Source organism: Medicago truncatula, chromosome 5 (assembly GCF_003473485.1).
Source record: "Medicago truncatula cultivar Jemalong A17 chromosome 5, MtrunA17r5.0-ANR, whole genome shotgun sequence".
In the NCBI taxonomy this organism is placed as follows: domain Eukaryota; kingdom Viridiplantae; phylum Streptophyta; class Magnoliopsida; order Fabales; family Fabaceae; genus Medicago; species Medicago truncatula.
The window spans coordinates 31,750,396-31,771,321 of NC_053046.1; the positions used below are offsets into that span (position 1 = coordinate 31,750,396).

The 20,926-nt window shown below is 34.2% G+C and overlaps 1 protein-coding gene, 1 long non-coding RNA gene and 1 pseudogene across 2 annotated transcripts; 1 reads left to right on the plus strand and 2 right to left on the minus strand.

Annotated features, from left to right (window-relative positions):
- Positions 1–2,145: 2,145 nt before the first annotated feature.
- Positions 2,146–6,801, plus strand: LOC11411977 (potassium transporter 1-like; annotated as a pseudogene).
- Positions 6,802–10,441: 3,640 nt separating this feature from the next.
- LOC11406327 (putative disease resistance protein RGA1) lies at positions 10,442–15,528 on the minus strand. Its single transcript, XM_039834499.1, has 7 exons — positions 12,399–15,528; positions 12,219–12,281; positions 11,991–12,114; positions 11,385–11,714; positions 11,201–11,294; positions 10,730–11,056; positions 10,442–10,643 (listed from the first exon to the last, which is right to left on the minus strand). Exon 1 carries the CDS (start codon positions 15,407–15,409, stop codon positions 12,458–12,460), a length of 2,952 nt encoding a protein of 983 aa, XP_039690433.1. The 5' UTR covers positions 15,410–15,528; the 3' UTR covers positions 10,442–10,643; positions 10,730–11,056; positions 11,201–11,294; positions 11,385–11,714; positions 11,991–12,114; positions 12,219–12,281; positions 12,399–12,457.
- Positions 15,529–17,425: 1,897 nt separating this feature from the next.
- LOC120580498 (uncharacterized) lies at positions 17,426–19,032 on the minus strand. Its single transcript, XR_005646214.1, has 5 exons — positions 18,703–19,032; positions 18,263–18,321; positions 18,110–18,159; positions 17,923–18,003; positions 17,426–17,817 (listed from the first exon to the last, which is right to left on the minus strand). It is a non-coding gene; the product is annotated as an uncharacterized lncRNA (long non-coding RNA).
- Between the last annotated feature and the right edge of the window lie 1,894 nt (positions 19,033–20,926).

Genomic DNA, 20,926 nt, shown 5'->3' on the forward strand with positions numbered 1-20,926 from the left:
GGAGAAGTTCTAACCAAACACCTCTCGCAACCTCACAATGCATAAAAAGATGATTCGTGCTTTCGTTATCCCTTCCACACAAAACACAACTCAAATTAATATCTGGAGAAAGGGCGTTCCTTCTACGAAGGTTGACACGGGTAGGGATACGGTCTAACAACATCTTCCACGAAAGAGCCTGATAGTACTCAAAAGTAATATATTTCATGTGTTAATTTAGGCATTTTAGTGACTTGTTTTGCAAGTTATCTAAGGAAAAACTACCATTTATCGTAATTTTGCCATTTATGCTTTACATGTCTTACTCTACTCAATTTGTGCAGGAAATGACAAGCAAGGACCAAGAAACCACTTTATGAGCCAAGCCAAACTCGCTTAAGCGAGAAAGTTCCAGAGAGCAGCCATCCATCTCGCTTCTGAGCCGTGGTTTTATTTCCGATGCGTTGTTTGGTGAGAACTATTTAACTCTCGCCCTTGACGAGCTTGTTTGTATCTTTTCTATGATTTATCTGAAACATAATGATACTTCCACACTTCCAAAGTAACCAACAAAATAAATAATGAAGTTTTAATCATATCCAATCATTTTCAATGGGAATTATCTATTCTTTGTCTTAGCTTACCCATAATTTCTACTCTTCTTCATATTCTCTTTTATTTTACTAAATTCAAAATCTTTTAATCCTTTTCTTCTTTCTATTAGATTGGAACTAAGTCTTCTACTCTATGATACTACTTCTCTTAGATCAAAATTCGCTACATCCCTATTTAGATTTGAACTAGCTGGCCCATTTCATTCTTTTCTGTTATACTCCTTCTCTTAACTTGGAAAAAAGCATCGCCTGCTATCCTACTTTCTACTTCTCTTCATGCTCCTATTAGAAATTTGAACTAAGTCATGCATATTTTATTCATTCTCCTTCTACCGTTCATCCATCCCATGAAGTGTAAAATGTAGTTGCTGACATTATAGGCTATAGAGAAATAATAAGAGCTCACTTATATAAATGAGTTGCACATAACCACATATTATGTGTATATGCACCAAATAATAGTTGGAAAATAGATAATATCGATTAAATTGTATAACCAAATTTTGTCTCAAAATATGAACTCTTAAGTTGTTATTAATTACTTTTCAAATGCCGCAAATGTATAATAATTTTGACACATAAAATCGGAAAGACAGAACCTGAGCGTTAATTCTCTCTTTTGAATGAAGTGTTATGTTACATAGAATTATAGAGTTCTGGTGTCGCCGACTGTGATCCAGAAGTATGTCATTAATGCACTGCCTGACGCCAACCTTGATCCTGCATAAGATACGCAAAGTCTAGCTTGCAATTATTAGCACAACCATCTCTCAAGAACACCTCTGGAACTATAATACAAATGTGATATTCACTATAGACAAAGCGAAAACAGTAGAATATTTAAATTGAATGGAAGTTAGTGTCACAGAAAAAGCTTCTACTTGCTGCCAGAGAAGAAACAAATTTGCAGTAGAGATATATAGTGGATTTCTAAATTCTTCTAACTAGTAACTTTATCCATAAGAGCAACATTGTTAATTTTGACCATGGGGTATCGTGATTTATAGTCTTGTAAATCCAACATCATTCAATGATATAATTTGTAAATTTATTCGAACTGAAAGACATGTATAAAAGGCTAACTTGTGTAGTAATGATTTAAATCATTGATGGTGTGACTGTCATCAACTAACGAATTTGGTTAAACACGCATTAATATCGATAATATATAACCTGGAGGATGTTGTTCTGGTTGCGCGGCGCTTCATGTGTTTTGAGCGTTAATCTGAGTTCCTGTATTTTAGAAATTGATATATTTTCCTAGCATTCAAAAGTTGTTAGATAATATAGATAATATCATCTATAAACAAGGAAGTCGTTTACACAATACAGAGGTTGTTTTAGTTTATCATTTAAAACTGAAGTGTATCTAAAATTGTGCAAATTTGATCAAGGACTTGTGGAACTGATTTAGCTCTAGATCGATAGCGACGAGACTGACATGAAAGCGTTTTACAGGAAATTCGTTACACCAAGGGTTTTAATAAATCAATCAAACAATTTCAAAATTATGCAAAACAACAGTAGACAGTAGCAAAACTGACAGTTTGCTATGAGAAGGCTCTCAAGGTTAGTATTTACAGTCATAAGCGGGTTGGATAAACCCTATATTCTAGGCATTTAGTTACTTTGATAAGAATAACTATCAGGGGTTCTAGCTGCTTTTAGAATGTGCTCATTCGTGATGCCTGTAAAGGTGCCACCTTTGCTTGCTTCGAGCCTTTAGAAGGGTGCTTATGATCATCTGAGTCCTTATGAAGGACATTGTGTCCTTTATCCGGGTTTTCCCAGTCCATTATGAAATTAAAGAAAGAAAAAAGGCTTCAATCAGTCCTTTTCCCAGTCCTTTATCCTCCTTTGCTTGCTTCGACCCTTTAGAAGGGTGCTTATGTCACCAGGTACTCATTTTTTTTGTATTCCAAATATTAAATTTGTCATATAAAATCTTATGCTTGGTTTCATTTCATGTATCAGAATTTAAAGAGGACATTCTTGTGCAAATGTGCTGACTCTAGCATACCAAAGTCTTGGAGTAGTTTATGGTGACCTAAGTACTTCTCCTCTTTATGTATACAAGACCTCATTCTCAGGGAAATTGAGCCTTAAAGAAGATGATGAAGAAATTTTTGGGGTGCTTTCATTTATCTTTTGGATATTTACTATTATTGCTCTCTTCAAATATGTTTTCATTGTCATGTCTGCTGATGATGATGGAGAAGGTACAGTCTTCAATCATTGATGTTGCTTAAGTCTGTCTTCTCAATTATAAGATATCATTTTGGAATAAATAAAAGGACTAATATTGTCTCTCTTAATTATATATTAGGATAAATAGTTAAATCTTTGTTAGAATCAATTGCAGGAGGCACCTTTGCATTATACTCACTTCTTTGCAGACATGCAAGACTAAGCATTTTGCCTAATCAGCAACCAACAGATGAGAATTTATCTGCTTATTCCACAGAAGATTCTGCCGATACATGGCAATCTTCTCTTTTGAAGCTGTTCTTTGAAAAGCATCCTAGATTCCAGAAAGGACTGTTAATATTTGTTCTGTTGGGAACTTGCATGACGATTGGTGATGGTGTGATTACTCCTGCAATATCAGGTAGTTTGATCGGGAGCAGCCCCTCTCAGCTTCTATTATTATGTTTACTTGATACTTCCTGTACGCTTTGACCTTAATATCAGTTCCAGATTACTTGTTGAACAAGTATACAGGAGTTTGGTCTTATAAAAAACAGAATTGTTTAAATATGTGTTTTGTCCCTGTAAATAGAGCGAATTTCGGTTTTAGTCCCTATAAATACCTTATTGTTTTCTTTTCATCCTTACAAAATCATGTATTTGTTTTTTGTCCGTAGTGTCAACTTTCTGTTTAAAATAACTAACGTGGAAAATACAAGTAAATGACATCCGTTCCATGTAGAATAATTATGCCACGTGTCAACACCACCACATCGGGTGATAGTGAGACATCAACACTAATGAACACGTCATTAAAAACGAGGAGATAGACATGGCATATCAGCTCCATGTGTCCGTGCTGATGTTCATGCCAGTCGTAGCTCACTATCATCCAATGTGGTTTTGACATGTGGCATTGTCATCCTACGTGGAAATGATGGTGTGTACCTTTGTTTACACCATTAGCTTTTTTAAACCGAAAGTTTATGCCAGGGACCAAAAATGAAAACATTTGATTTTGCAAGGACTAACCGTAATATTTTAAACCAAAAAGAATTATGCTATCCATCATTAGCAATGTCACAGATACACACATGCATTCCTTAAATTGTAGCTTTAGTTGATTACTAATTTCTAGAATTCATTATTTCTCACTAATGTGATTAGACAAAAGCACATTTCACAATAAATAATTGCACTGTTTACCGAAAATATACTGTTTCAAGAGTTGATCCTTATACAAAGTTCTGTACCAGTTTGTCCGTTTCGGTCTATGACCATCCTTTTCGTGTCTCATTTCAGTATTTTCAGCAGTTTTAGGAGTTCAAGTTAAGATCAACCAACTACATGACAGTAAGCCAACCAAACTTCTATCATTACCATTATGTCTATTCAATGCATAATTTTAAAACTCTACCTTATGTATTGCGCAGATTATGTTGTTATAGTCTCATGTATCATTTTAGTTGGCCTTTTCTCCATTCAGCATCATGGAACACATAGAGTTGCCTTCATGTTTGCCCCAGTTGTTGCAGCATGGCTTTTGTGCATCAGTGGTATTGGTATATACAATATATTCCGATGGAACCGACAAGTATATCGTGCACTTTCTCCAGTCTATATGTTCAGGTTTCTCAAAACAACTGGCATTGAAGGATGGTTGTCATTAAGTGGAGTGGTGCTTTAGATAACAGGTAACTATAAGTTAGTCAATTTTATTATAGTTGTCTAGCTTGTGTTATTTGAACAACCAAATTCAGACAATTTTCGCAATAACTTTTTAAGTGGTTAACACAGTTCATGTAAGTGGCTAATTGCGTTCAGTAGGTGCTTAATGGACCATAAGTGAAAACTCATTGACCATCAATTTAACTTCATCCCAAACTTGTGGTTGATGAATTTATGTTGGTGGTTAATAAGTTTGGACACCTGATATATCTATTAATCATCTACTAAACATAATTAATCACCTATTTGAACTAAGTTGAACACTTAAAAAGTCACGAAAATTGTCTAAATTTGGTTGTACAACAAATCATTTCTCGATCAGCTACTGTCTTAGGTGTGGAGACAATGTACGCTGACATGGGTCATTTTTCTGCACTCTCAATAAAGGTAAATTAAAAGTATGCAATAATTAACAATGTTGATCCAAGTATATTAGTCTAGCATACAAAAATGAAATCTGATTTAACAGTTACACGTAAATCTCAGATAGCTTTCACATGTTTAGTATATCCCTGCCTGATTTTGGCATATATGGGTGAGGCTGCATTTCTCTCTAAGCACCATTATGACATTGAGAGAAGTTTCTACAAAGCCATACCAGGCAAGAATTCACTTTAATAAACAACAAATATATCGATATTATTTATGATAACTCTAGGGTAACAGTGCTACTATTTTTCTGCAGAAGCTGTATTTTGGCCAGTTTTTATAGTGGCCACTTTTGATGCTGTTGTAGGAAGTCAAGCAGTGATTTCTGCAACTTTTTCCATCATAAGCCAATGTTGTGCTTTAAATTGTTTTCGAGTCAAGATTGTTCATACTTCTAGCAAAATATATGGACAGATATATGTTCCAGAAGTCAATTGGATATTAATGTGCCTTTGTTTAGCTGTTACAATTGGCCTTTGGGATCCAAACATGATGGGTCATGCATATGGTATGATATCCTTTTCCATTGTGTTTAGATTAAACAATCATTTTTATCCTAAAATGTGTGAGGTGCTGTCACATTAGTCTCTAACGTATCCAATTATAAAAATAAAATGAAAAACTGCATAAATGCGTCTTTCAGTAGTCCGTTTCTTTATCAAATGTATCTTTCATTAATTAGTTTAGTTCTCAAATGTGTCTTCTTGTAGTCAATTTGGTCCATAAAATTACGAACAAAAGACATGTTTGGGACATTTTTGTAATTCGGATACAATCATTACTATAGTGATTACGCCTCACACATTTAGGGAAAATGACAGTTTATTCTTATGTTTACTCATTATGATATATGAAGTATGGAAAACTAAATTTAAACTACTTTTCTTGGTTTGCAGGGTTGGCTATCACCACTGTTATGTTTGTGACAACATGTTTGATGACACTAGTAATTATAATGGTTTGGAAACAAGGGATAATAAAAGCACTTACATGTTTCCTATTGTTTGGATCTATTGAACTTCTTTACATCTCAGCTTCTGTCTGCAAAGTCGCTGAAGGAGGATGGATCCCAATTTTGCTCTCTTTCATTTTTATGGCCATAATGTTCACATGGAATTATGGAACAATGAAGAAACACCAATTTGATGTTGAAAACAAGGTCTCCATGAGCAAGATGGTCCGTGTCCCGGGAATCGGTCTCATTTTCAGTAATCTTGCTTCCGGTATCCCGGCTATTTTCGGTCATTTTATTACAAATTTACCAGCATCCCATCAGGTTTTAGTTTTCGTATGTGCTAAATCAGTCCAAGTCCCTTATGTCAGTGAAAATGAAAGATTAGTCATCAGCAGGATTGGTCCGAAGGAATTCTACATGTTTCGGTGCATTGTTCGATACGGATACAATGACATGCAACAAGAGAATTACAATTTTGAAATTAAATTGGTATCTGCAATAATACAATTTATAGAAATAGAAGACAGTGTTCCAGAACAAACAAATGAATTGACTATAGATGATGGGAGAAACTTAAATATGGAAGATCTTGGTCAGTCACAACACACCTTGAAATTGAATTGGTCACATTCTGAAAAGAATTGTTTACCATTTTCATGCGATGGCCAACAAGTTCAAGACGAGTCCTATAAATTTGAGTCATTTCAGATTTTAAGAGCCAAAGAATTAGGTGTTACTTATATAGTTGGGTATTCCTATGCAGAGGCAAAAAAATCATCTACCATTTTAAAGAAATTTGGAATAGATGTTGTTTATGCTTTTCTAAGCAAAAATTGCAGAGAACCTGATATTATGTTGGAAGTAGCTCATACTTCTTTGCCAGAAGTTGGTATGGTTTACCATGTATAACTCTAACCTTATACTGAGGTATTTGCATAGAAGAGAATAGATATAGTTTGTAAATGTTGGTCATAAACATTAACAATGACTTCTAGTATCTAAGAATGTATCAAAAAATGTTGATCATTAGGTTGTAGGTTTTTCATCATTGATCTCTAAAGAGTCTTTGATTCTGTATCTAAGAATGTAATTCAAAAAGTAGAATATATATACTTGTACTTTTGTTGAAATGTAGCTACTGAGATATGACACAATCATTAAAATACTTCATTTATATTTACTGAGATGTTATTTCCTTTATTTTCTTCTATGTAAATGTAAATATTCTCTATTTTCATGTATATATTTATGATGTAATTAGATTGTAAGGTTATTCTCAAGTTAACCCTTTCATGAAAATTTCATCTGATCTTGTTGTATAAAAATTGTATTTATAGTGAACTTAATGTTCCCTTACTAATGGCTAACATAACCAGCACCTGACATTATAGAAACTATAGTTCAGAATTAGCAAAAAAGGTAATTAATACGATGATGTTTGAAAAAGAAAATCAATTGTCATTTAAAAAACTTGCCTGCACTCCCAAAGTAGCCATCAACTATATTATTTGGAATATTGCAGTGATTTGAATATACATGGTCTTAATATACAAATGATTCTATATTATTCGGCATACTGTATTGGAATCAATGTTGGTCAAAAGTTTCTTCTTCTTCAGTCTAATTAATATATAATTTAGGAATGTGTTCTATCTTGTCCCAGTCCTCTCCTATTCCCTCCTTACATCGCTCCGTTACAGCTGGGCAACCATAAATTGCCAGAACCTCAAGTGATGTGAGGTGCAGAATACCTTCTGGCAAGCATCTCAATCTTTCACAGAAAGCAATCTCCATGGTTCGAAGGGATCGTAGAGTAGACCTTCAAAAAGTTGTTCCGGTAATGAATCAAGCTCACAACAGTGATGGATACCAAGATGCTCCAAAGCTAGGTTGAAGGCTTCACTTGGCAATGCATTCACTTAATTTGGGAAATCAGATATTTCCAAAGTTCGAAGACAGGTCAGGTTTTTCAACATCCCTTTTGGAAAATATGTCACATCTTCACGTCTATTAATCTCAAGGGTAGTTAGGCCGTAGAAACTAGAGATTGACTCCAGTAACTCATTGTTACATCCATCTACAATGAGTTCTTTAAAAGATGAAAGGCATGGCAACCCAAGTTTAAGGCAACCAACAATGGCCAACTTAGAAAGGTGGGGAAAAATCTCCCATTTCCACTTTCAACAACCGTTCCAAGTTAGGTAAATTACCTAAAAGCAGATCCTCCAGAGATGGGAAACCCCTGACCTCCACACCATCGCTTGATTCTTCATCATTCACATACTGCACATTATCCATATACCATAATTGGAGTTTTCTGAGAGATGGTAATTTAGCAAGTGATGGAAGCCAAACACAGTTTCTGCAATAAGAAAGTGTAAGAACAGCTAAAGTACTTTGAATTTGGATCCAACATGGGAGGTGCAATCCGTCATAGCCATGTATTTTCAAAATCTTAAGATTTGAGTGAGATTGAAGCACTTCAAGTACTTCCTCGGTGCTAGTAGCAGGTGTCTTGGCTTTACACCTGATGTTCCATGAGAAGCATATTTCCTGAAGTTCTTTTTTATCTTGCAAATTTGCTTCTCGAGCTTCAGACAAACTTCCAACATTTTCTAGACATGTAATGCTTAGTTTTCCTCCTAGCTTTAGATCATGTAATTCTGCCAAGCTGTATCCAATCTCTAAACTGGATCCTGAATCCTGCCCAATCTAGAGCCCCCAATGTTTAGAACTTTCTCACCAATTTTTTCCCTCCCCTTTGTACATAACCAGGAAAATTATATTTAATTAGCCAAGTCATGTTCATTTTGCCTTCCACAATTCATTTGTGTGTGTGATTTCGCAAGATTTGAAAGTGTTTTCTTCCTGAATTTTGGTTATTCTTTTCGTAAGTCTTCCTGAATTTTGTTAATTTCATGATTATGATGATCGTTATATGGCAAATAAGACTTCTGATGTTACTAGTCGCAAAGCTTTATACTTCATAAACTTCACCATATCCATGGTGGAATCAGAGAAAATGCAGAAGCTTAAGGAAGAAAAAAGAGATAAAATCTCTAGATTCATTCAACTGAGATGAGTTTGTTACAACATAGCTATATATAGCTGAATTTAATCCTAACTAACTGTAACTAACTATTAGCTAGGATTAGAATCATAGAGAGCTAGTACATAGTAAAGTTTTAGGGAATTGCAAGATAACTTGCTGCGCAAGCTATCTGTTAGTAGAAATAATCACACAGTTTAATAATAGTCATGATGATAGATTGCTTCCTGATTTTTATTTCTGATCTGAGAACTATCCATCAATATTTTTAGCTCCAGCCGGGGAACAAATCTATCACCTTGTCTTCGAAAGAGGTTGAATTCCAAAAACTACTGGTTTGTTTTTCTTCTGCACAATTGGATTTTGATTTAAATATAAACTTCAGAAAACAAAGATCTCAAGCTAACTGTACTATTGTGAAAAATAAACATCAAATGGAAAAATAAGGCTCTAAGAAAAATTCTTCAGACTGCTCCCTCTCCCCATGCAATTACAACTCAGCAGAAGTATGTAAAGGTTGTGGGGCTGAAGTGTCACTATTTACATAATTTCATTACCTTTTTTCTTGATTGATTTAAATATTACAACACATGACTGAGATTATTTAAGTTAGCGTAGCTCTCAAGATGAGAAAAACCAAATAAATTGTGCATAACCATGTATTCTTTGGTGGTTTGATTGTAATAATTTGGACAAGAGGCTAAAGAGCATTAGTAACATCTTTGTCTGGTTACATTTCTGTTGACAAGTCAATTTTATAAATGACAAAAAAATCTTGTAGTCACTGATTTTAGCTTCCACAAGGCAATAATTTGATCAAGTGTGAATTCAAAAAAGTATTTGTCCCTTTTAAATAAATAATGTATGTGCATTGTTTGGAACAACCAAGGCACAAAATGTATGATTATAAGCTCACCAACAAAAAAACTACACTAGAGGAATAGGAAAAAGATTAATACAAAGAATCCCTTATGTCAGCGACATTAGTACTAGTAGATATTGTAAAATCAGCAACATCTGTTGTTAGTTGGAATTAAGTTCGGCTCATGTGTTGGATCCTCTCCTTTCATGCCAACCATATCAATTTTATATTCCCTTTTCTCATTATTTGATGGACTAATAGCTTGTTTACTTCCTTCTTTCGAGATTAATTTTTCAGGCCAAAATACATTCAGTCCCTTGCCTGTATGTATGACCAAAATACACTCAATTCCTTTATAAAATCTTACCATACATCTACAATATACTATTTTTTTTCTTTGCTATAAGGATGGAATTTTAAATATGTTTGGTGAAAAAAAAAATCTGTGAAGGTAATTAGCATTAAAAAGTCCTGAAAACCAACTCCAACCACAAGGAGGTGGAGAGAGTATTACTTTGTTGAAGCATGCAATAAAAAGAAAGCCGACTAAAGTTTCGATATGTATGTTAAAATAAATCAGTTTGACGAGGCAGAAAATTCATGTTAAAGTATTCACGAATATATGAACTATGCCTTACCTTGAAATTAACCATAACCAGCAAAGAGCTATCAGTTAAAGGAAATTGAAATCTTCAGCAGCAAACTTCATTCCTAATATTGCTTAACAACGTCGCCAATTCTGGCTATTGGTGTTTCCCCTGATCGAACATGAAACTCCGACTCTTTCATAAATGTATTATTATACATGAAACGGCTATTTCATAAATGAAGGACCATCACCTGCATATTTTCATGGATATATGTATTTAAATTGAAATAAAGTAATGTATGTTAAAATTAATACTATAGGAATTGAAGATCTATACCATATCAATACCAGCATTAACGAAAGTGGAGACGCGATAACGATAATATGACCAATAAGGTTGACATCTTGATTTCGCTCAGATAAAAATCACAAGTTTCACATAAATCAATTCAAGGATGTCTTCTTCTTCATTCCAATAAACAATTTTTGGAATATGTGGTATCTTGTCACATTCCTCTCCTGTTCTCTCCTTACACTCCTTTAATTTTGGGCAACCACGGATATTCATAAACTCAAGTGAAATGAGGTGTTAAATACCTTCTGGCAAGGATCTGAATTCGTCGCATTCAACAATATCCATATTTCAAAGAGAAATAAATGGCACCTGTTCAGTTTCACAGGAGATGCTCTCTGTAAGTGATATGAATAATGCTAATATACTAAAATATATGGAGTTAAAAGATGCAAAATTCACTTTGTTATCAAATAAAACAGTTGATTTCTTGTTCATATCATCCAAAATCATCACCTCTTGCTTTCAGGAGAAGCAGTGGACACAACTTGATCAATTAACATTGTCCAACACAAACATGGTTGGGATTCAGCAGCATTCCACAACATATCTGACACAAACATAATGAAATAACATGAGTGTCTCGACTAGAAAAAATGAAATACAATGACACCATCCTAACAAAGAGCTGTATACACACCTGCAGATTTTCTGTCTTTGGTTGGTAACATGCCAAGCATCACAGTGCTCCCTTTGGTAAGCAAGAATGACAAACACAGGGCCTCATTTCTCACAATATGCATTGGTTGTGACCTGAATTTTAACTAAATCAAAAACTCAATAAAAAAGACAGAAATACACAATAATAACCCGCTGAGTGCCCAAAAACATGAGCCTTTTTCCAACCTAAATGACCCAACAAAGTAATTGTATCTTTTGCCATGATCTTTGTTCTGCACCCAACAATCATTCACCAATTCACCAATATTCAAAACTCAACCTAATTGTATCTTTTGCCATGAGCTTTGTTCTGCACCCAACAATCATTCACCAATATTCAAATTTCCATTTCACTCTTTGTAAATTATTCAAATTAATGTAGCACCAACACTTCATATTGATGAGATATGTTTAGACACTGATATGACACCAAGTCGTATAATTACATTCAAAAACTTTCATTTCTTCAAATTATTATTAAAATTAAGCAAAGAGGAATCCAAACAATATATCATTCAAACAAACAATATAAAGCAAATAAATAAAAAGACCAATAAAAAAACTTAAGAATAAAAATGGAGAAAACCTTATCATCAGACTTTCTATTGTGCACTGAGCTCCGACCCGAACCATGCCGTCTTCATCATTAGGTACGTTTGTTCCTGTTAATCCCTTTATTTGTGGACCCCACCCTTGTGTCAAAGGCAATCCTAACCATTCAATTCAATCTCCACGAAATCAGCAAAATTAAAAATGAAATCAAAAATCAAAAAGGAAATGAAAAAAAAAATTAAACTATGATGAAGAAAATTACCTGAATTAGAATATTAGAACATATCTTTTGGGGGATACCTTCAAAAGAACTCAACAGAAAAGCCTGCAAATCATCCTATAATGAGAATATATAACGATTTTTGAATAAAATTCGAGTCAATTAATCACTTAAAATCCAAACAAAAGAAGGGTGTATTTTAGGGGGAAATAGAGATCCTACCAGTAAAATAGATTTTTGCGATGGTGATTGAGGCAGATAAGGGTAAACGTCTCTGCTTCTTAAACATCAATCAACTCTATTCTTGGAATATGAGCTATCTTGTCCCAATCCTCCCCTGTTCCCTCTTTGCATCGTTCCTTTAATGTTGGGCAATCAATGATAGACAGAAGCTCAAGAGAAGTGAGGTGTCGAATACCCTCCGGCAAGCATCGCAATCCTCTACAACCCCAAATCAGTAGAGCTCGAAGGGATTGAAGACCTTCCCAGTTTTGCTCTGGTAAGGACTCCAATTGTGGTAAAAAAGTTACAAACAGGGATTGAAGAGAAGTAAGGTTTTTGAACATCTCCTCTGGTAAGGATGTTATTCCTTCACCACTATTTAGGGTAAGCTGAGTAAGACCACGGAAGGTAGAGATTGACCTCAGTAACTCATTGTTACGTCCATCGACACCGAGGTCTTTAAGAGATGGAAGACATGGCAGTCCAAGTTTAGGGCATTTCCAGATATCCAAACTAGAAAGACAAGGAAACATCTCCCCTCTTTCCACTTTCAATAACCCCTCTATGTTTGGTAACCCATGTAATTCGAGTACCTCCAAAGATGGGAAAGCCCTCACCTCCATACCATCCTCAGATTCATCATCATCCAAGTATTTCAGATTATTCATACCATATACTCTAAGTTTTTTTAGAGATGGTAGTTTACCAAATAACGGAAGCCGCACAATTTTGTTGCAATCCCCAAGTTTAAGAGAAATTAAATTACTAAGAATAATTATCCAACTTGGTAACGATAATCCGTCATAGCAATTTATATCCAAGCACTTGAGATTTGAGTGAGGTTGAAGCTCTTCGAGTAATTGCTCAGATCTAATTATAGATTCCTGTTGCGATATCCACGACAAGCATAATTCATGAAGGTCTTTTTTACCCTTCAAATTAGCCGCTTCAGCTTCAGATAAACTACCAACATTGTTTAATCCTTTGATACTCAGTTTTCCACCGAGGTTTAGATCATGTAACTCTGTCAAGCTATTTCCTTTCTCTAAACTAACAATGTACACACTTAATGTTCTTAGACAAGTTAATTTTCCAATGTTGGGAAACATTCGAAATAAAGATCCACATCCTTCAATGACTATATGTCTAAGATTTTGTAAGCAAACCAAGCGTTTTGGGAGACAACTCAGTTCACGACAATATTTTATTTTCAAGATTTCCAGTTTTTGTAAGTTGTAAATTGAGTTAGGCAACTTTTTTATATCAAGAGAACAAAGTTCCAAATACCTTAAATGAATTAAACTCCATACTGGGCCTTGTAGAGAGGATGTGCTTAAAACTCGAAGAGAGCTGTTTAATGGGAAGTGATCATGTTTTTTTGGAATATAATTCTCCAAGTCAAACAATGTTCGTAAGGATTCAACTTTTTTGAAGGCACCCTCATCGAATGATAACAAATTTTCAGAGTTAAAACTTATGTGGTGTGTGTTTTTTGTCAAATTAGTCATGTTTGCATTCTCCAAATACATACATTCTTTCCCCGTTACTGATTGAGCGAGATCATGGACAAGATCATGCATCTTGAAAGAAATGTCTCCAAAATATTCATCCATCTTGCTATCTTGAAAGAATGATTTTTGGTACAATTCCTTCCAAACCATTTTTCCAACATCTTCAACGTCCAAATTACCCATAGATGAAATAAATTCATTAGCCATCCAAAGTCGAATCAATTCTTCTTTTAGGATTTCTCTATCCTTGGGAAATATAGCACAAAAAGAGAAACATTGCTTTAGGGTTGGTGTTAAATAAAAGTAACTCAATCTCAAAGCGGGCAAAATAGAATTTTCTTGTGGTAAAGCCCAAAGCTCACTGTCTTTAATATCAAGCCATTCCTTTTCTTCATTCCTTGAGCTCATCAAACCCCCCAATGCTTTTGCTGCAAGAGGCAATCCATTACATTTCTTTACTATCTCCTTTCCAATTTCCACAAACTTTGTATGCTCTTTGTAACGTCTAAATGCATGTTGTTTGAACAACAACCAACAGTCACTATCAGAGAGACCAGACAAACGGTGAGTTTCCCATGTTCCCATGATTGTTGCAACATCCTCATCACGAGTGGACACTAAAATGGAACTACCTTTTGATCCACACGACAAAACAGATTTCAAATGATCCCATCTATCTTGTGTTAACCCAAATTCCAATTGTTCATTTTGATTCCACACATCATCCAAAATCAGCAAATATATTTTCCCTTGCAACAATCCTTGCACCTTTCTTTCCATTACATCTAAATCAAAGTCAGCACACTTCTCTCTTGTGATAGATTCTATAATAGAACACAAAATCCTTTTGACCGAGAAAGTCTCAGAAACACAAACCCAAATTTTTTTATCAAAATTGCGACTCACCCTAACATCATTGTAGATCAATTGAACAAGAGTTGTTTTTCCAATACCACCTAAACCAACAACGGGATAGACAGAAATAAAGTCAGAGTCCTTCGCAAGGGTAAGAAGAAACTGGACAATCTTTTCTTTATCATCGTCTCTTCCTAACACTTTTGTTTCAAGAGGGGTGGAGCTGGTTTGGCGCCCTTCAGCAGCTTGATCTGGGCTTTCCCTAAGAGTTACACCCGTATGGAGAGAAAACTTGTTCTTACGTTCAGCAATACGATCCAACCTCCCTGTAATCTCTTTCAACCTGTTACCGATCTTATGGCGAAACTTTAAAGATGTGAATTTTCTCAGTCGACTAGACTTGATCGAACACTCATCAAGGATGTCATCGAGCACATAAACAGCATCTTTGAGGTCTTGTAGCCATACCTTAATGAAGTTGTCTTTGACTTGTCTCTTTTCAGCATCTTCAAGAACAGCCTTGATGTCAACTAAGGTGGTTGATAGGTTTTCAGCCTTTGACTTGATTCCAGAAATAGTAGAAAATTCATTTTGAAGCAGAGATATCAAATTCTCAAACACAACTCCAAGAAAGGGATCAGCCATTTTTTGAGAAAAAAAAGAGTTGAAAAGATAAGAAAAATGAGAAATTGGTTTAGATTGAAAGAGTAATGAAGTAAACAGAATGAAGAACTTTGAAAATAAATGCAATGGTAGTAGAAAGTTAGGTGCTGAATGGTAGTAGTAATTTTTAAAATAAATGATTTGGAGGAAGCTTCAATGTACGTTTACCTCTTAATATAAAAAAATAATAGAAAAAATTCACTTCAACATGCGTAATCCATAAACATAATACTCCCACCGTCCCAATTTAATTGAACCATTTATTCATTTCACACTTATTAAGAAAAATATATTAACGAAGAAGACAGAAAAATAGTTTTGAGTGTTTTTGTTAATTATTGGTCCATTATTCTTTATCATAAATGTAAAGTAGAATAGATTATATCGGAAGTGATGAAAGTAAAATATTAATTAGAGTTATAATTAAAAAAAAGTAATTAATATTGTATTTAAAAGTGAAATGACTCAGTTGTTTTGAGATACTTTTTATTGAAAATAACTCAGTTATTATGGAAGAAGAAGTAGAATTTTACGGTGACAGGAAAAAAAACAAGTACCAAAACCGAAACCATGTCAGAAGCAATAAGACAAGCGGTGCCTCGGTGGTAGATTCATGAACTTGTAAATTCTTTATTCAAGATGTGACCGACCACTTTAACCAATAAGATGTGGCCGATAGAATAATGATCCCTACACAGCACGATAGCCAGTTGTTTATGGGTCCAACTCCAACACTTGTTTTATTGGTGAAAAAAATAAGTCTTATCTATTATTCTAATGTTTAGATAAAATAATATTCCATCTATCCCGTGAGTTTTTTTTTTAAGAAATCTATCCCGTAAGTTTGATTCAGTTAGTAAAGGATATTGCGTATTATATGTAAGAATCGGAGTTCGAAACACCATACTTTTTCACATTTAAAATCTATTAACTTAACTCTAACCACCAAACTACATAACAAAAAAAAAACAATATTAAAAACCATCTAACTGTCAAAATTATAGTTTCAATTTAATCATTTAATTCAAAATTATACTTCTTATGATATCTATGTTAAGGAGTGGGTAAACACATCGTAGGCCCCTATGTTTAATAGCAGTTTTGATGGTTGATCAATAAACACATAAATATTGCTCACTTTATTGAAAAAAGCCGATCCAGAGTTACGATCTGATCGTATTTTACACACAAAAACAATTGATCAGAAGTTACGACACGGTTGGAAGCAAAATTGAGGAGTCTATCGAACAACTTTATGAATTTTATATGGCACACAACAGAAGTGGAAAAAGGCACATGTAACTTATAATTTGGTGTTTTCTTTGTTGGATTTTCAATTGGACAACTACGAAACATGGTCACAAGAAGCATACCTCATGTTGCAACCGCAGTAATGCTTTTTGGCTTTGAGCCAACAATTGCATATGGCAAATGGATTTGGAGGAGTCAATTGGGTTTTGATGGAAAAGAAAAAGGAAAAAATGTTTGGATGATATGAAATTGTATGCTCTATATAATTGGATTGAGGTGTGTCATGTGGACCCTATAGTTTCTTTACAATTCTAGAGATATTTTTAACATGCATTATTAATAAATGTCATTGCTACTTGCATGCCCATCACTTGAGATTGGATGGCAAACTTATCCCTATAGTAATAAAAAGATACACATAGATATATCTTATCATAAAAATATAAACTACAATGACCTAATGTGTGGTACATTAACACTTCCTGAAAGTAAATGTTGTAGTTATTGTTTATATTAAACCTTATCTATCAATTTTGAAATAATTATTTTGTCAGGTGATATTGGAGGAAATTTTGTACCTCTATTTTTATTAAGATCACAAATTCATTATTTTTTTCTTTCTAATAAATAGTTTTCTTACCATCAAATAAGGAAAAATGTTTTGTTTGATCCGTGAAACATTTTTTTTTTAAAGAACAATACATAATACCAAGAGATGGATAAGTACAACACAAACATCAAGCTATGTCGTGAGTAATCAAGTTCTGCTAATAATAAAAGTGTCTCCAATATTTTTGCCCTACAACATAAGTACAACACAAACACAAAACTCATGTATTGATACAAAAATCTGCATAATTATGAAGAATTGCAGGAGCAACCAAGTTCTTTGCTTATAATAAAACGATAGAAAAAAATATCCAAGTTAAACTAACCATTCATATTGACATTACTAACTAAAACGTTGAATGATTCAATTACAACACCTCTTGGCCCGCCTCGGATCAGCCATAACAATCTCAGCAGCTTTCTCATTAGCCATAATTTTCTTCAACTCTGAAGCATTCTTCTTAGTCTAAGACATCAAATTCCGACTAAGACTTATCAAATCCTTCTTCCTCTGAAGCATTATTCTCGGTCTAAGACATCAAAATTAGTTCAAATCAGCAAAAAGGTAATATAAATCCAAGTAAAATAAGAACAGTAAAAATTCACAGTAACAGAGAAGTTATAAAAGTAATTACAATTCCCATATTGTACGCAAGCATTGTCTCCTCATACTCCTCCTTGAACTTCTCAAACTTAGCAATGAATCGAGCCTTATCCTAAAATACACATAAATCACAAAAACATTTAAAAACAAAACACGAACTAAGATTTATATCAATTTTCTTCAGTGAAACATAGGTGAAATTCTCACAGCATCCTAACCTATTTCAACCTTTATATCCATTCCATTCCTTTCCACCAACTTTCCCAACCTAATTCAAATTCACCGTAAATCACGTTAGAAAACTCAATAACATTCAAAATTTCCTAAAAATCAAATTCAACAGTTAAACAATATTGCTTCACAAAACTCACCACGACAATGGATTTGTTGCTTGGATTCTCTTTTCTTAAACCTCTCTCTGAATTCAGACCTAAAAATCACAAAACAAAAATCATCAGAATCAATGGAACTTCAGCATGTTGCAAATCAGACACAAATTTGTATGGCTGATTCCAGTACAGGTTTCACTATAAGAATTTGTATACGATCACTCTATCAGACACAAATCAGATCGAAATTATAACTCAACATCAACAAAATCTACACCAGAATCAAGATTATCACCAATGTTATAGTGAAAACCTAGAAAAAGACCAGATGTAATAAGTTTTATTCTAAAAAACACCATTGTTTGTTCAATAAAACAACAAAATACAAAATTCACTTAATTTAACGTTAAATCAAATAAACATAAATAAACCCAGATATTTAATTCTAAAATTCACAAATTAGCATACAACAAATTGAATACCTGGGAAAATGGAATTAGGTCAGCAAAATCAATGAATTTTCATGGGTTAAAACCAACAAATCTAGATGTAGAGGATTTTGAGATCTGGATTTGATGTGAGATGAATATGTTCATTCTCAACTCACAGTCTTGTGGTGGTTTACGTAAGGTGGCTGGAGCTAGAGGCAATGACGATGAAGAAGAGCAGAGCATCGACTGAGAGAGGAGAAGAGAAGAGCAGTGACCGGAAGAGAATGAGAGAGAAGAGTCACGTTTTTTTTTTTTGTTAAGAGGCATTGAGCGTGTGAAATATTTGTCATTTACAATGTTAAGAGGCATTGAGCGTTTTTTTTTTTTTTTTTGCATTGGAACATTTGTCATTTACAATGTTACTTTTAACTTTACATGGGAACTGCTTTATTATACACACAGTTGCACAACCATATAAATGTGCATGGAAAATATACGCACGTTTACAGCTTTGCCATTGAAAATGTGCATCCGAAATATGAAATGCTTTAAATGTTCTTCATGTTTGAATGGTGTACCGCCCTAGCATATAGTGAAGAGATTTGAAATTTGAAAATGGCATTAAATGTGATATTATTAGCAAAAGTTTCCCGCTCTAAATCTAGGTTTAGGGTTTTAGAGGTGTTGTGTGCATTGTACATTAGGATTAGATAATACTAGGACTATTACCCGTGCTAACGTCCGGGACATTAAAAATGGAGAAGCTAAAAAAGTTCCGATATTATTCATTACATAAAAAATAAAATAAATAAACATAAAAAGTATTTAAGAGCATACAAAATATTGGGTCACACATTTTCGAATATCTCCTTATAAACTACATTTGAAGTGGTGCTGATACAATCCCATTGTCATCCGTTAATAATTTCTTCAGACCATCCCTTGATGTCACACGTGATACTGCAACATATAGCTGCCCATGTGAGACGACCGACTGTGGAAGATAGATGCCAACTTGCTATAGATCCAAACAGCTGCAACTGCCAACCCTATAGATGCTAGCCAGCAGCTGAAACCAACAACTAAAATGCCAACAACACCATGACAGCACCCTGAAACCACCAAAAACCTGCACAACACCACCAGAAAAGCTCCCAAAATGACAGCAGAACCCGCACAAAATAAAGGAATTAAACGTAAGGAATGTTGAATAACTAAATATACTTCGCAATCATATTTTCAATTTATAAACACAGAGCGAAGTGGAAAGCACAATCATTAAAGGTCAGCATCAATGGACATATTGGTGTGTTTGAAAAAAAAATAAACATATGATTTTAAAGTATCAATCAATTTATTAACAACATAATACATGATGGTAAAATCTATTTAAATATCATCAATTCACTTACAAACAAACCAAAAATGTAATGGAATAACAAAGTTAGGGAAAAGTTACAGGAACAACGATTTAGGATATATATAGTAGCATCTTCAACACATATGGCTGATACGATGCCGCAGACGACAACGGCCAAGGTGATGTCGGAATCGAGAGCATTGGTGAAGGGCGACGACAGGAGAGAGCTGCGGCAACGGAGAGAGCGGCAACGACAGAGAATTTTGTTTGAATGTCTGAGAGTGAGGTGGAAGATGAACAACTCAAAGGGCGAAGAGATTTTTTTTGAGTAAAAGCAATCTGAATTCCAACACATAAAGAAGGAATAATGAGAGTGGAGAGAAGAGAACTTTAAAATGAAGGAGAAAGAGGTGGACATCGATAAGTGTGGAGTCAATTTGGGAATTGGAGGATAATTAATGAGTCAAAACTTGGAAAAGTGCATAGGAAATATACATCAAATTTGAAAATTTGACTCAGATTAGATCAAAGGATGAGATGCATGCTTAGCCAAATGATGAGATCCAACGGCCTCCCTTGTTTTGGAGCCAAAACCATTTAGGTTTAGGGTTTGCAATTTCATTAGCAATGTTAACAAAGATTAGATATAAGCATGACTAGGACTATTACCCGTGCTAACGCCCGGGACATTAAAAATGGAAAAGTTAAAAATGTTCCGATATTATTCATTACATAAAAAATAAAATAAATAAACATAAAAAGTATTTAAGGGCATACAAAATATTGGGTCACACATTTTCGAATATCTCCTTATAAACTACATTTGAAGTGGTCCTTATACAATCCCCATTGTCATCCGTTAATAATATCTTCAGACCATCCCTTGATGTAACACGTGATATTGCAACATATAGC

Bases quoted from the DNA above. Each gene is read 5' to 3' on its own strand.
- LOC11406327 (XM_039834499.1), bottom strand. From the start codon at position 15,409: ATGGCTGATCCCTTTCTTGGAGTTGTGTTTGAGAATTTGATATCTCTG.